The 13024-nt window shown below is 38.4% G+C and overlaps 1 protein-coding gene across 1 annotated transcript; it reads left to right on the top strand.

Annotated features, from left to right (window-relative positions):
- Nucleotides 1-1711: 1711 nt before the first annotated feature.
- Nucleotides 1712-3658, top strand: LOC127185293 (actin-binding protein WASF1-like). Its single transcript, XM_051141808.1, has one exon. It carries the CDS (start codon nt 1712-1714, stop codon nt 3656-3658), a length of 1947 nt encoding a protein of 648 aa, XP_050997765.1.
- The last annotated feature ends 9366 nt before the right edge of the window (nt 3659-13024 follow it).

Below are 13024 nucleotides of genomic sequence, written 5' to 3'. Positions count from 1 at the left end.
AGAGAGCTAAGGGAGGAAGAAACCACAGGTAGGAAGAGAAAGAGAGCAGTGAGGCGCTGTGGAGGGTGGAGAATGGAGGAGATCAGAGGGTGAAGAAGGAAGTAGCAAAAAGGGCATAGAGGAAAAAGAACAGGGTTGAAGGAAAAACAGGTGGTTTTGAGTGGTTAGAGCAAAAGGAAGAGGGGCCAGGGCATGGAAATAGAGGAGAAAGTGAGCATGTGGGCTAAAGGCACAGCTGGGAAGTCAGAGGGAGGGCTGAAAGGAGAATGGTAGAAGGGAAAGTTTGGAAAGACAGGTGGTTAGGGAAAGGAAGTCAGAGGGGTAGAAAATTGTGAAATTAGAGAGAAAGGGAGGAAAGGAGAATATGTGGAGAGCAGAGAGAAGAGAGCAGGGAATATAGGGAAGAGAGTGCAGGAAACAGGGAGGAGGACAAAGGGAGGAGTATGGAGAGCAGAATATGATGTCATAATCAGGGTAGGCAGAGTCAGAGCAGGGGAAAGACATTCCAGAGATGGAAAGAGCAGTGGACAGAGTGAAGAGAGCTAAAGGAGGAAGAAACCATGGATAGGAAGGGAAAGAGGGCAGTGAGGGGATAGAAGGTGGAAAACGGAAGAGATCAGAGGAAGTAGAGAAAAGAGCATAGAGTAAAAAGAACAGGGTTGAAGGAAGAACAGGAGGTTTTGAGTAGTTTGAGCAGAAGGAAAAGGGGCTAGGGGATGGAAATACAGGACAGAGTGGGCATGGGGGCCGAGGGCACAACTGGAAAGTCAGATGACTAAAAGGAGAATGGTAGAATGAGAAGTTTGGAAGGACAGGTGGTGAGAAAAATGAGGTCAGAGGAGGTTAGAGGCATAAAAAATTGTGAAACTGAGTGAAAGGGAGGAAAGGAGAAAAGAGTTTGGAGAGCAGAGGGAAGAGAGAAGGGAAAATATAAAGAAAGAAACTGGAGGAGGAGGGATACAAATGAAGACAATGTAGAATGTTGAGAGAAAATGGATGAAGAGGGCAGATTTGGGGAGGGCAGAAGAGGATCAAGGGTATGAAAGGGAAATAGAGAAAAGGAGGGAGGAATATGAGAAGAGAACAGAAGGTAAGGTAAGGCTATTGTGTGAAGGGAGATGTCAATCCAAAAAAAAGGATGAGATCAAAGGGAGGGCAGAGGACTTTTGAAGGGGAGAGAATTGTGTTGAGGGAGAAGATCGGAGGGAGGACAGTAGGTGTCAGAAAAGTGGAGTTAGGAGACTAGAAGTGGATAGAGGTCAAATAAAGACAGAAAGGAGGAGAAGGGAAAGGCAGGGTTAAGAGGGCAGAAGGGCAGGAGAATTCCTCTGAGGGAGGAGGAATTCAGGGAAGTGGTGAGGGGCGAGGGTAGAAGGTAGCCAGCTTGAAGAGGGAATAATGAGTATGAGAACAGAGGGTGGTAGGAGAGTGGAGCATAGGTGCCAAAGGGAATAACACATTGTTGTCTCATTGTCTGTTCAAAGAAAGGACTGTGATGTAACAGTTTGCTTGGCCTGTAACTGATGACAACCTTTAGGCAAGGAACTAGTGCCCTCTCATCTCCAAAGGCTTTGTGATGATTATCAGATGTAGACAAAGCTTAAAACTGCATTTAACATCCTGGAATGGACTCCTAAGAGTGGTGGATGCTTAAAGTGGGAATAGAACAGTGGCTTTTTACACTTTTCTTCTTGAATAACACAAATTTAACATGTCATTTAATGGAGAAAAATTCAAACAATTAAATGAATCAGGAACAGTTACTGAAACTAAAGATGAGTTCATCTATGTAATTGTGACAACATGCAACAAAATAGCAAGACGAATTAATGATCTAGATAAGCTCGCTGAAGACCTATTTCGAAAACTAGATAGAGAGATTCATAGAATCTCTTTTAAACTTAAGATTTTACAAGAAAATATAATTAGGTTAGCTGATGCTACTCACAAAGTTCCGAAGAAAGTGTTATCTATGCAAGTTTGGAAATCAAGGAAGACTATTTCAAATGTAACTATTAAAACAGAGCAAATATACTCCTGTACACCATCACCCATAAACGTCTTTGAAAGAAACAATGCTAATATACCAGTACCACTTTTTACAGTGCCTGGCTATTACCAAAATGATAGAGAAGATTCAAAATCTTCAGACAGATCATTCCACTCATGTTTATATTCTTCAAAAATTTTTAAAGGAAACATATCTGTGAGTGAAGAACAAACAAGTGACAGACACTTACACTTACAGAACAAAGATCTTGACCATGCCAGTAAACCAAAAAATATATTAGAGTGTCATCAATCCATGGAAGAACATATCTCTGTGCATCACATTGCAGCCTCTTGTAAGGCGTTATCTCATTCATATTTAGATCAATCTGATGGTGGCTCTTCATTCTGTGCTTTCCCCCTGAATGAAGGCAACCTTGAAGGAAAATCTTCAGCAAGCATGTTACCTCGTGCGAAAGAACATCTACACTACCATATTGGACGCATGAGCAGCTTACGCCGCCCTCGTGTTATTTATGGAACTGGTAAGGGGGATGTGGTGCCAATCCAGCAACCACCTCTTATCCATCACAAAACACCTGTGTTTGTCAACCCACTGGCACCAGAGGCACCACCATTACCCTCTGATTGCCTCATCCAACTTACCAGTTCCAAAGGACCACCATCTGCTCATGGAGTTCAAAGCTCAATAAGCTCACCACGAACATCATTTGTTTTGCAAACAACTACAACTACAACATTAACATCTGCTTGCTTGAAGACTAATCCTAAAAAAGCTCTAATGATGCCACCTGAAGTTGAGTTCACTTCAACATCAAACTCTCTTGAATGTTATGAACTACAACCAGATTATCTAAATCCACAGGGTCAAGATCAAAAGATCCCTCCACTTTTATATCCTTCAGTAATTCCACTGAGTAATCATCCAGGGGATTCACTTGTGGATCTTATGGACTCTGCTTTAGTTGTACAACCACAAAAAAATTTGAGTTGCCAACCCATAAAATCTTCTTCTCCAAAGTCACCAAAATGTGCAAAATCATCACTACAGTCTCCATCGACATCAAGATTTGCATGTGGATTGCTACCACAAAATCCAGTTGCAAATACATCACAGTCTTCAAGTGCCCACTCAAGATCTTCCATGACACCATGTCCTTCACTTTCAGTATCTACCTCATCGAATCAAAAACCACAAGAAATTTCAAAATGTTACGTGAGCCACTTAGCCAAACTTATCGAAGAACGGTCAAGATTACCCACGACAAATCCAAAACAACAGTTGCATCCACCACAAACAAAACTATCAAGTTTCACCTCAACCAAAGTTACCACTCTACAGACATCATCATCTATGAAATCACAATCCATTTCATGCCATAGTACTCTAGCAATAAGTCAATATGCAATAGGGCCAACATATGCCAGTATAATGCAAAACCCTGCATTCCTGCCAATAATGACCAAACCAAGAAAGGCATTGATGGAAGCAGTAAGGAAAGCTGCTACACTTCGCAATACTGAAGAAATTATACCAAGAACTGAAAATGCGATGTCTAACAGGGAAGCAGAGATGATCCGGATCCGCCGTAAGGCTATGGGATACAATTCAGGAAAATCAGAGAGTGAGACTGAATCAGTTGAATAAACAAACACGTGACAAGTAAAAATTAGTTGTTGTCTTATATACTTACTTTAGATATCAATAGCAGCCCCTTTTATCCCCTCCTTCTGGTCCCTACCTCCTCCCTCCTTTCACCTATCCCCCTACCCCTCAGAAAGTGGGAGCCACTCCAACCCCACACATCATACCCTGTCAAGACTGAGCACTTCTTTCACTGTGGCCTAGCAAGACAGCCCCACCTAGGGCTCAAAAAGCATGCAGTATCCATGTCAGACATGGCCCCACTCAATTTGGGGACCTACATGAAGATCAAGCTGCCCATCAGGTACATATGTGTAGGGGGCCTGGCTTCAGTTCATGCATGGTCCTGGGTTGGTGTTTCAGTCTCTACAAGGTCTTCTAAGGCCAAATTAGTTGGTTCTGTTGGTCTATGACAGGGTAGGCTTCTGGGATGATATTTACCCTGCCTACAAGATGTACAAGGTTAAAGGTAGAGTAGAGGGAATGTCCAACAGTGCTTGGCCCAATCTGAAACCCACCCCAAGGAAGATAGTCATCCCCTGACACTACTAACTGCACAGCTATGTTTTAAGATGCCAGGCTGTTCTCTGAGAGGCTCCACCCAGCAATGGGCCAAAACAGATGCTCAGATTCAACATTAGGCAGAATGCAGAAAGCCTTATGGGAGAGTGGAAGAAAGATAGAAGGACCCAAAGAGGACAGGTGTCCCAATCCTCCACCCACCCCCACATCCTGTGGGACATATGGAACAGGTTCTCTGAAAGAGGGAGTGCAGACAAAAGAGGGGAAACAGAGACATGAGAAATAAGGAGCCAAGACAAGCAAATCCTAATCAAGGCTCTATTTTATTCCACATATAGCAAAGACATACAAGCACTTGTAGAGACTCATTTCCTCCCTAACCCCTCAGGCAGGCCAAAAAGAATACACACCTCTGAGTAGCTCTCTGCCAAGGAGCTCCTTTGTTTGCAGCACAGAGGAGCCTCCCAGCAGGGGTCAACAGTTCAAAGGTGGCAGCCAGGCTGCACAGAGATTCAGGCAGAAGCATGGCTTCTACTCAGCTTTTAGCCACACACTGAAAGCACAATAATATAGCTCCTGACAGACAGGAGCTTAAGTCATTTCTAGTGTTTTAAATTTTCCCTTAGAAATACCTACCCCATAAGGACAGACAGCCGTACAGACACACACACACATACACAGAATACAAAGCTTTGTTAAAGCATTTTAGTGTAAAATTTATCAGCACAGTAGATCATGATCAAGAATCTAGAAAATGTGTTGTCTAATATTTGCTTACAATGTGGAAGCAATTAATGTAAAAGAAACTGTCACTCAAAAGTTCAATATGAAATTATATCACAGTATTGTTAGATTTTTATTTACTTGGAAGAGTGGTGCCAATCAAGCCATGTGTGATTAGATATCAGAGGACAGCATAAGTTCTTTCCTTCTAGATTCAGTCCCAGGGAAGAAATTGCTGTCTTGATACCAGACTCCTTGATCAGATGAACCATCTTGCCAGCCCAAAATGTTATAAAATATAAAACATATAAATGGTGCCTTTCTAAAGGAAAACAGGGTCAAGAAAATAACAAAGAATTAACTTGAAAATAGACTGAACTATACCAGTAAAAAATATGTGCTAGCCTATAATAAATTTGCCTCATGCATATTTGTATATGTTTAATGACTGAGTCAAATCAAACTACTTGGAAATTTTCCTCTACATAACAGATTTCAATGGGTATCCATAGCTGCTGTGTGTTCATGATTGCAACGAGATCTTAGTTACAGTTCTACTGCTGTGAAAAGAAGCCATGGCCAAGGCAATTTATAGAAGTAGAAATTAACTTGGGACTTGATTTCAGTTTCAGAGGATGAGTCCAGGACAGTCATGGGAGGGAGCATGACATCAAACAGGTAGGCATGGTACTGGAGCAGTAGCTGAAAGCCTATATCTTTGATCCACAATACTAAGCAGAGACAGTGGGCCTGATGCAGGCTTTTCAAGCTTAAATCCCACCCCCTAGTGACACACTTTCTCCATCAAGGCCAAATCTCCTAGCCTTCCTGACCAATCCAACTGGAAACCAAACATTCAAATATATATGAGCCTCTGGGGGTCATTCTTTATTCAAACCACCACAAATGGCTATATCATATTCACTTGACAATGTTTCAAAACAGTCCTCCTCTTTCTCCAATTCTTAGATAACCTGCAAGAACCAATATCATGTAGGGAATTCTCAAGATGGAGCCTGGATGTTAACCTTCAGTGACATCCACTTCTATGTATTGACTATTGGGGAACATTTTCTAGGCAATTCCTTTCCAGAAGCAGTCACATCTTTCTGGACCAGTCCTGGTGTTCACAGTCTCCTTGCTAATGGATTGGCAATCGCTTCTCAGCTTTTTGACTAAGATCAAGTGTAGTATCAAATGAATTGGCAGTTTTAAATGTTGGAGACTTTTTTTAATTTTTGAGATAATGTACCATTTCTTTTCTCAATGTTCTCCTCTAAGCTTTTTCAAATCCATTTCCTCTCTATTTTATCTTTGTTTATATTTTTATTAATTGTCTGCAATGATTAATATTGCTCATTCTTTTTCCTTTATAATCACTCCTGGATCCTAGCCCATAAAATGGTGCTGCATACATTTAGGGTAGGTGTTCCCACTTCAATCTAATTTATAATGTCCTCACAAATATGCCCAGAGATGATTATGGTGATTCTAAATCCTATCAAGTTGTCTATATTAACCTTCATCATGTGTATGTATCAGGCCACATGTGTGAACTGAGTACTCAGGCCTGGAAAAGATGGAGGATGACAATCTTGTACATTGCTCAGGAGTTTTCCACATTTCTATTTTTGTCAGTCTTTGATGAGATGGGGCCCCCCAATTTATTTTACCTAGCAAGAAAGCCTATTTTTATATGTTCTGGGGACTGAACTAAGGCCCTTGTACTTATAAGGCATTTGTTTCTACTGACTGAGCCTCCAAACTTAGATTTACATCTTTTAAAACCACAGTTAAACTCCAAAGAAAATAAGAAGGTTAAGCCTCTACCTAACATGATGCAACTATCATGTACATGTGAAATATCCTATCATTTCCCCTAAAATGATGGAGTCTTCCTGTGTTAATCACCATTATCCTTAACATCCATATCTTAGAATGTAAAGTTAACAAATCTACATACTATGTCCTAAATTCAGTACAATTTGATATATAAGTAGACATAGGAAATCCATTGGTACCAACTTAAAAAATATGTCCATAATTTCATTTTTATTTGTATGTGTGATCACATGATCATAGCTAAAATTGACAATCTTTCTCCGCTGTCCACGCCATAGTTCCTTGATTTCAGGTGGTTGTAGTTCTTTTTCTAGTACAGTGTGTAATCAAAACATTTCTTTCTAAAAGGAATTGGCAATCAGTAAACCTGTCTGAATTTGGTTAATAGTTTTTCATTTTCTTTAATCACAGGACATGTATGCTAACTTTCCATTACTGTGAAAAAAGAACAGGTGAAAAACTAATAAATATTGGTTAAGCCAGGTGGTAGTAGCATGAGCCTTTAATCCCAGCACTCTCTCCCAGTAACACCAAGATGCAGACTGAATTTTTGACACACATGGTGTTGTTCTTGGCCTGCAAAGTTTCATGTCTATCTCACAAGGCAAAAATTCACTTAACCCATTTCTACAATCTCCTAACATCAAATATCTTTTAGCATGCTAAAAAATACAAGTTCAAAGTCTCATGTCAGACAGAAACTTAGATTTCAAAGTTTCGTGCCAAAAAAATAAAAATAAAAATAAAAAGATATATAGTTTCAAGATACAATGACACACGTTCTAAACAGGACTAACTGAAAAAGAAAGAAGGAAAGAAAAAGATATAAACCAAAAAGGATAAACAATAAAATTCCATGACTAGGATCTGGGCTATAGTATGTCAGGATGGAAAGCTCCCAAAGGCTTTAGTATCACCACTAATGTGACTTTACTGGGTATAGACCACATACCTGGCTACTCTCAAGGACTGTATGAGAAATCTATCTTAGCTTAGCTTCAGTCTCACAGATTCACATGTTGCACTGTCAATGGACATTTGAAGGGATTCTGCCCTTGTCACAGACTGCCTACATTAACAGGTTGTTTGGTAGACCCATAACTAGATACTAAGATCCCAATATTGAAAACACTGTATAGTTTGTATACAGTGATGTTATACAGGCTACTGGGGTAGAAAAATCATAAGTGAAAGATCCTAGCTGCAAGCCTTTCATATTACAATAACAGTATAACTGGCAAGATATACCCACTCACATCATAGTGTCATGACTGATTAGGCTGTAACCAACTGCTTTCCAATTGGATTAATATCTGCTCCATGAAAGAGCATACATGCCTAGTACTATAAAACTGATCAGAAACCTATGGCTGGGGATGTTAGAGATCCTAAGGCAGAATGTACTACTGATGTTTTGCTAAATGGACATGTAGTCAAACTGTTTTCCAAATTTTTATACTGCTCTTCTAAGTCTGGGTCAGAGAAAGTTGCTGGGTAAAGCCTCTCTGATGACAATTAGGCTAGGCATTGATCTGTGAGTATAGGAGAATATCATTATGAATCATTTCATTGGATATTTTGCCATTTGTGTTTAGTTCTATCCTAGGTCTCTATGTCCAGGCCCTCTAGGTAGTGTCAAGGGTGAGCTTCCTCTTGTGGCATGGGTCTCAAACTGGAATAGTCATTGGCTGGTCACTTGAACAAGTTCTGCATCACCTTTACCCCAGCACATCTTGTAGACAGGAAAAATTGTAGGTCCAAGGTTTTGTCTCTCTGTTGTTGCCATGTTGCCAATATTTGCTCTGTTTTAACTGCTGTGTTTATGGTATCATTGTGATATGCTTCATCTTTTAAAGTAATCTAGTAATATATTCAAGCTAACAATCCTATCCAAAATATCACATTCTAATAAGTGGCCAATATAAATTATTTTACTATACTATTTGAGTATAGAGTACATTATATTCACCTGCAAATACATATTCACTCCTTCAAATCTTCTCTCATTGGAAAGGTAAGTTTTGTGACATATGTGTATATAATGTATTTGGACATTTATCGCCTCTATTACTCTTCATATTTTCATCTTACATTTTCCATTCTCTCCCATATTCTTGGCAGATACACTTTTATTTAAAATGTATTTGTTATTTTCATTTTCTGTGTATGGGTGTTTGCTTGCCCATTTGAAAGTACACCGTATGCCAGGAGAATGTATTAAATACCATGAAACTGGAGTCATAGATATTTGTGAGTCATGGTGTGGATGCCTAAAACCAGGATTGCAAGAGCAACTGCTCTTAACTGCTGACTCCTCTCTCTATGCCCTAGCAGTGTTATCCTTTTCCTTCTCTTTCATATTCTTTTGTGTGTGTGTGTGTGTGTGTGTGTGTGTTCCTACTTTCATCATGTGAAAAAATAAGTGATCTTCTTAATTTTGTTTCATGTTTTCTTTCTTGGAGTCAGAGTTGGATTTCTATCTCTTTGTTGGACATACTTTCATTAAAACAGAAATAGCACCTCACATCACTGTAAGAGGAAGGAATATCCTTCCAAATCATGGAACAGAGAAAGTGTCTTCCTTAGAGTGGGGTACTATGGCAGTTTTTTCTCATCCTTTTCAGTCTACAGCAACTCTATGTTTTTTCAAGAATGATTGAAATGCACTTTGTAAAAAATACATTATTTCTTCATCCTTATTCTTTCCACCTTTGTATGTTTTCATAACTTGTTTATATTCAGATTATTTTTTCTCCTCCTTCCCTAAAAGCTTTCTTCCATATCTTCTGTAAGAGTAGATCCAAAGAGGAAGACACAGGGCATTTCCAATGAGGAAAATATAGATACCCTTGAAAACTTTCCAAACCCAATAGATATACTCAGATATACTACATACTGTTGAAAATGCTGCTGACTATATAAGAGTGCTCAACTATAGTAATTAAAGGTGGCTAATATCTTATTTTCTATTAGACAAGCCAAATGTCCTTATGTGGTTGTGTCTCCTTTCTAAATTACACTAACATTTGTGCTAGAAGTTGCTCTAAACACAATGGAAGCTTCATTTTAATATAACCTTTAGCATATTAGGCAGGATGGCCTCTCCACTGCATGATCTATTTTTTTTTGTTCTTGTTCCTTTATGTGTTGATGTGTTTTGTTATCTTGCTACTGAATAATCTTTAAAAATTTTATACAATTACAGAGACATTGCTCTATCCTATAAAATGAATTCTGTCTGTGATATTAACCAGCAACATAGGCTATTCAGACATACTTTGTCTCAGCAAAAAGAACTAGCAAAGAAATATTAAAATTATTATTTTCAAATGATGAGACTATGTGTCTAGTAATGAATAAATATTAACAAAAAATTGCTAAGTCATTATACATTAACAAAAGAACTCACAACACTGTTACAAAATATACAAATCAATGGACTTACTGTTTAAAATAATAGAAAGAAGATACAATGGGAGACTAATCACAATTATAATAAATCAATATACTGCCTATCAATTTTATATACATACATATTAGTATATGCATAAAATCAAAACACATACAAAACTTTGAAGACTTCATAAAAACACTAATTGGGTATACACTGGAACAAAAAATAGGAATAAGTAGATAAATAAAATTAGTTAGACAATGAATTGATATATTTAGATCTATATTAATGTTTATAGTGACTTAAGTATGTTATATATGTGATCACTTAAAATGAAAACTATTGGCAAAATATAGACTAGTGAAATATATTCAGAAAATTGACTAGTTATGTGGTTTAAAATTATGCATAATTGGAAATATAATTTTCCTTTATACCAATAGTAATTCTAGTTTGATCAAACATTTTAATATTTTTACAAAATCACCACAAAATACCATCAATATTTTCCAAGTTTGACTAATAACAGAGTACATAAAGGAAAAATTTTAAGTTTATATTAAAGTTCTTAACACAATGAAATGATAGACATAGACAAACCTTATTGACTTAAGGTTTCTATTGCTGTGATAAAACACTATGACCAAAAGAAACTTAATGAGGAAATGGCTTATTTGGCTTATACCTACAAATCCCTGCTCATCACTGAAGGAAGTCAGGGCAGGAACTCAAAGAGTGCAGGAACCTGGAGACATGAGCTTATACAGAAGCAATGGAGGAGTGTTGCTTACTGGATTGTGCACCATGGCTTTCTCAGCCTGCTTTCATATACAACCCAGGATCGGACCACCAGCCTAGGGGTGGAACCACCCACAGTGGGCTGAGCCCTCCAATAGCAATCACTGATTAAACAAATGCTTTTAGGAGATTGACCTGTAGGCAAACCTGTGCAGCATTTCCTTTGTTGTGGTTCTCTTTTCTCAGATAACTCTAGCTTATGCGAATAGACAAAAAATAACTACAGAAACTTCATCAGCTATTCACAACATAGGAATGTGGAATTGGAGTAACCCTGAACCTGTGTTCCCAGGCCATAGTGACTCAAGTTTAGCTTCAGAATAAACTATGTCTTATCTCCGTTGAGGTCAGTGAGAATTGTGTTTTTACACTGCCTTAAAGAGCTAACAATTGACAAGTATTATTTAAAGAAAAGTATTTTAGAAATTATAGAACTACAAGAAAAATATAATCAAATAACCAAATGGGCTTCCAGAGTTATTTACAAACTAATTCCCACTGGTCAGATTGTACCTAGAATCACAGTATGTCCCAACAGCCTCTCCCTGAGGCTGTAATAGACTAATATACCTTGCACTAAGTCATTGACCTTTATTCAGGTACTACAGGATTTTGAGCAGAGTCATAAGGAGTAAAAGTCCCAGACTCCTTTGCTATACTCACAGCCCCAAACTTTACCCAACAATGTCCCACTCTGAGCCCACAGTCTTTTGATGTTATGTACATGGATGGAGTTGAGTTTGGAGATCACCTGCCACTGCTCCAAGGTCACCTGTTAAAAGCACAAAGTTCATGTGTCTGAAGGTGAAGAATAGTACCAGAACACAGATTTAGAACAGAAACAGAGACATTTTATTGTGAAAGGAAAGCACTGATGAGGACTGGGAAATGTGCAGAGAGGAAAGAATAAACTCAAAAACAGTGACCCACAGACTTCATGGCCTTTTACATTTTTACATTTCACCTATTATTTCTGTGCTGCTCAGGAGAGGAATTGGTTCCAGTCTTTCTCTGGCAAACTATCTCTGGCAAAACTATCAAAAGAAGTCACTTGGCTTCTTAAATGATAAATAGCATGTTTTATGTCTTGAGCACAGAGTTGTAAACCCAGCAATTTCTGTGTTGGTCACTGGCAAGACTATCATCATGACACCTTGGCTGCTTGGAACACTTCGCAGATAGATGCCTAGAGGAAACTACACTCCAATTGTAATTAACAGTGCCAAAAGCATGACTCCTGCTTCATGGGGCCTTGCAAAGGCTCTGAAAGAATCTACTCATGATATGATTAGTGTCCTTGAACTGAAGATGACCCTGTTCACCCTGTAGATATTATTACGCAGGAAAGGAAGGCAGCCACTTTCTAGGTGAATTTCAGAAATAATCAAACATAGAAAGTCATTCAATAAATCCCTCTCTTAACACCAGGATTTTTCTCTAGGATATCCAGGACACAAATACTTTTACTTCTGGCCAGATTAACTGGTACTTAAGATATACTCATTTCCGTGATGATTCTCATTTATTTATCCTGTATCATCATTCTCCAGAATTTAGTCTGCTTTTCTTTAAATAGATGATTATCATAACTGTGATGGTGATTTTTAATGTTAACTTGTCACAGACTAGAATCACTTCAGTTTGTGGATACCTTCTGGTAGTAGCCCAGATAAAAGAGTACAAAGTAGAAAGATCTGCCTATTGCTTGCTTGACCTTCACTCTTGTGGTTGAGTTGATTTACTCTGCTGTTGCTGCTGCATATTTTGTTCATAACAGAACTGGCATTTCCAAGCTTCCACCATTGATGAGACCAGAGACTCTGGAGTAACCTCCTTGGTGTTCAGCATAGAAATGGGACTGTTGAAGCACCCAGTATTGTGAACTGAGCAACTACTGGATTCCCAGCCTCTTGCATCTGAGATACTTGTTGTTTTCCATTTGAATGTAAACTTATTTAATAAATTGCTCACACACAAACACACACACAAATTTGTTTACATGTTTTTTTTTATCCTACCCATTCCTCTAGATATCCCTGACTAATATAATACTTTATTCCTTTTACCTGGAAAGAAAAAATTTTAGAGGT

This window comes from Acomys russatus, chromosome X (genome assembly GCF_903995435.1).
Source record: "Acomys russatus chromosome X, mAcoRus1.1, whole genome shotgun sequence".
In the NCBI taxonomy this organism is placed as follows: domain Eukaryota; kingdom Metazoa; phylum Chordata; class Mammalia; order Rodentia; family Muridae; genus Acomys; species Acomys russatus.
Note: the sequence above shows the minus strand (reverse complement) of the source record. Positions and strands in the feature narration are given on the sequence as shown.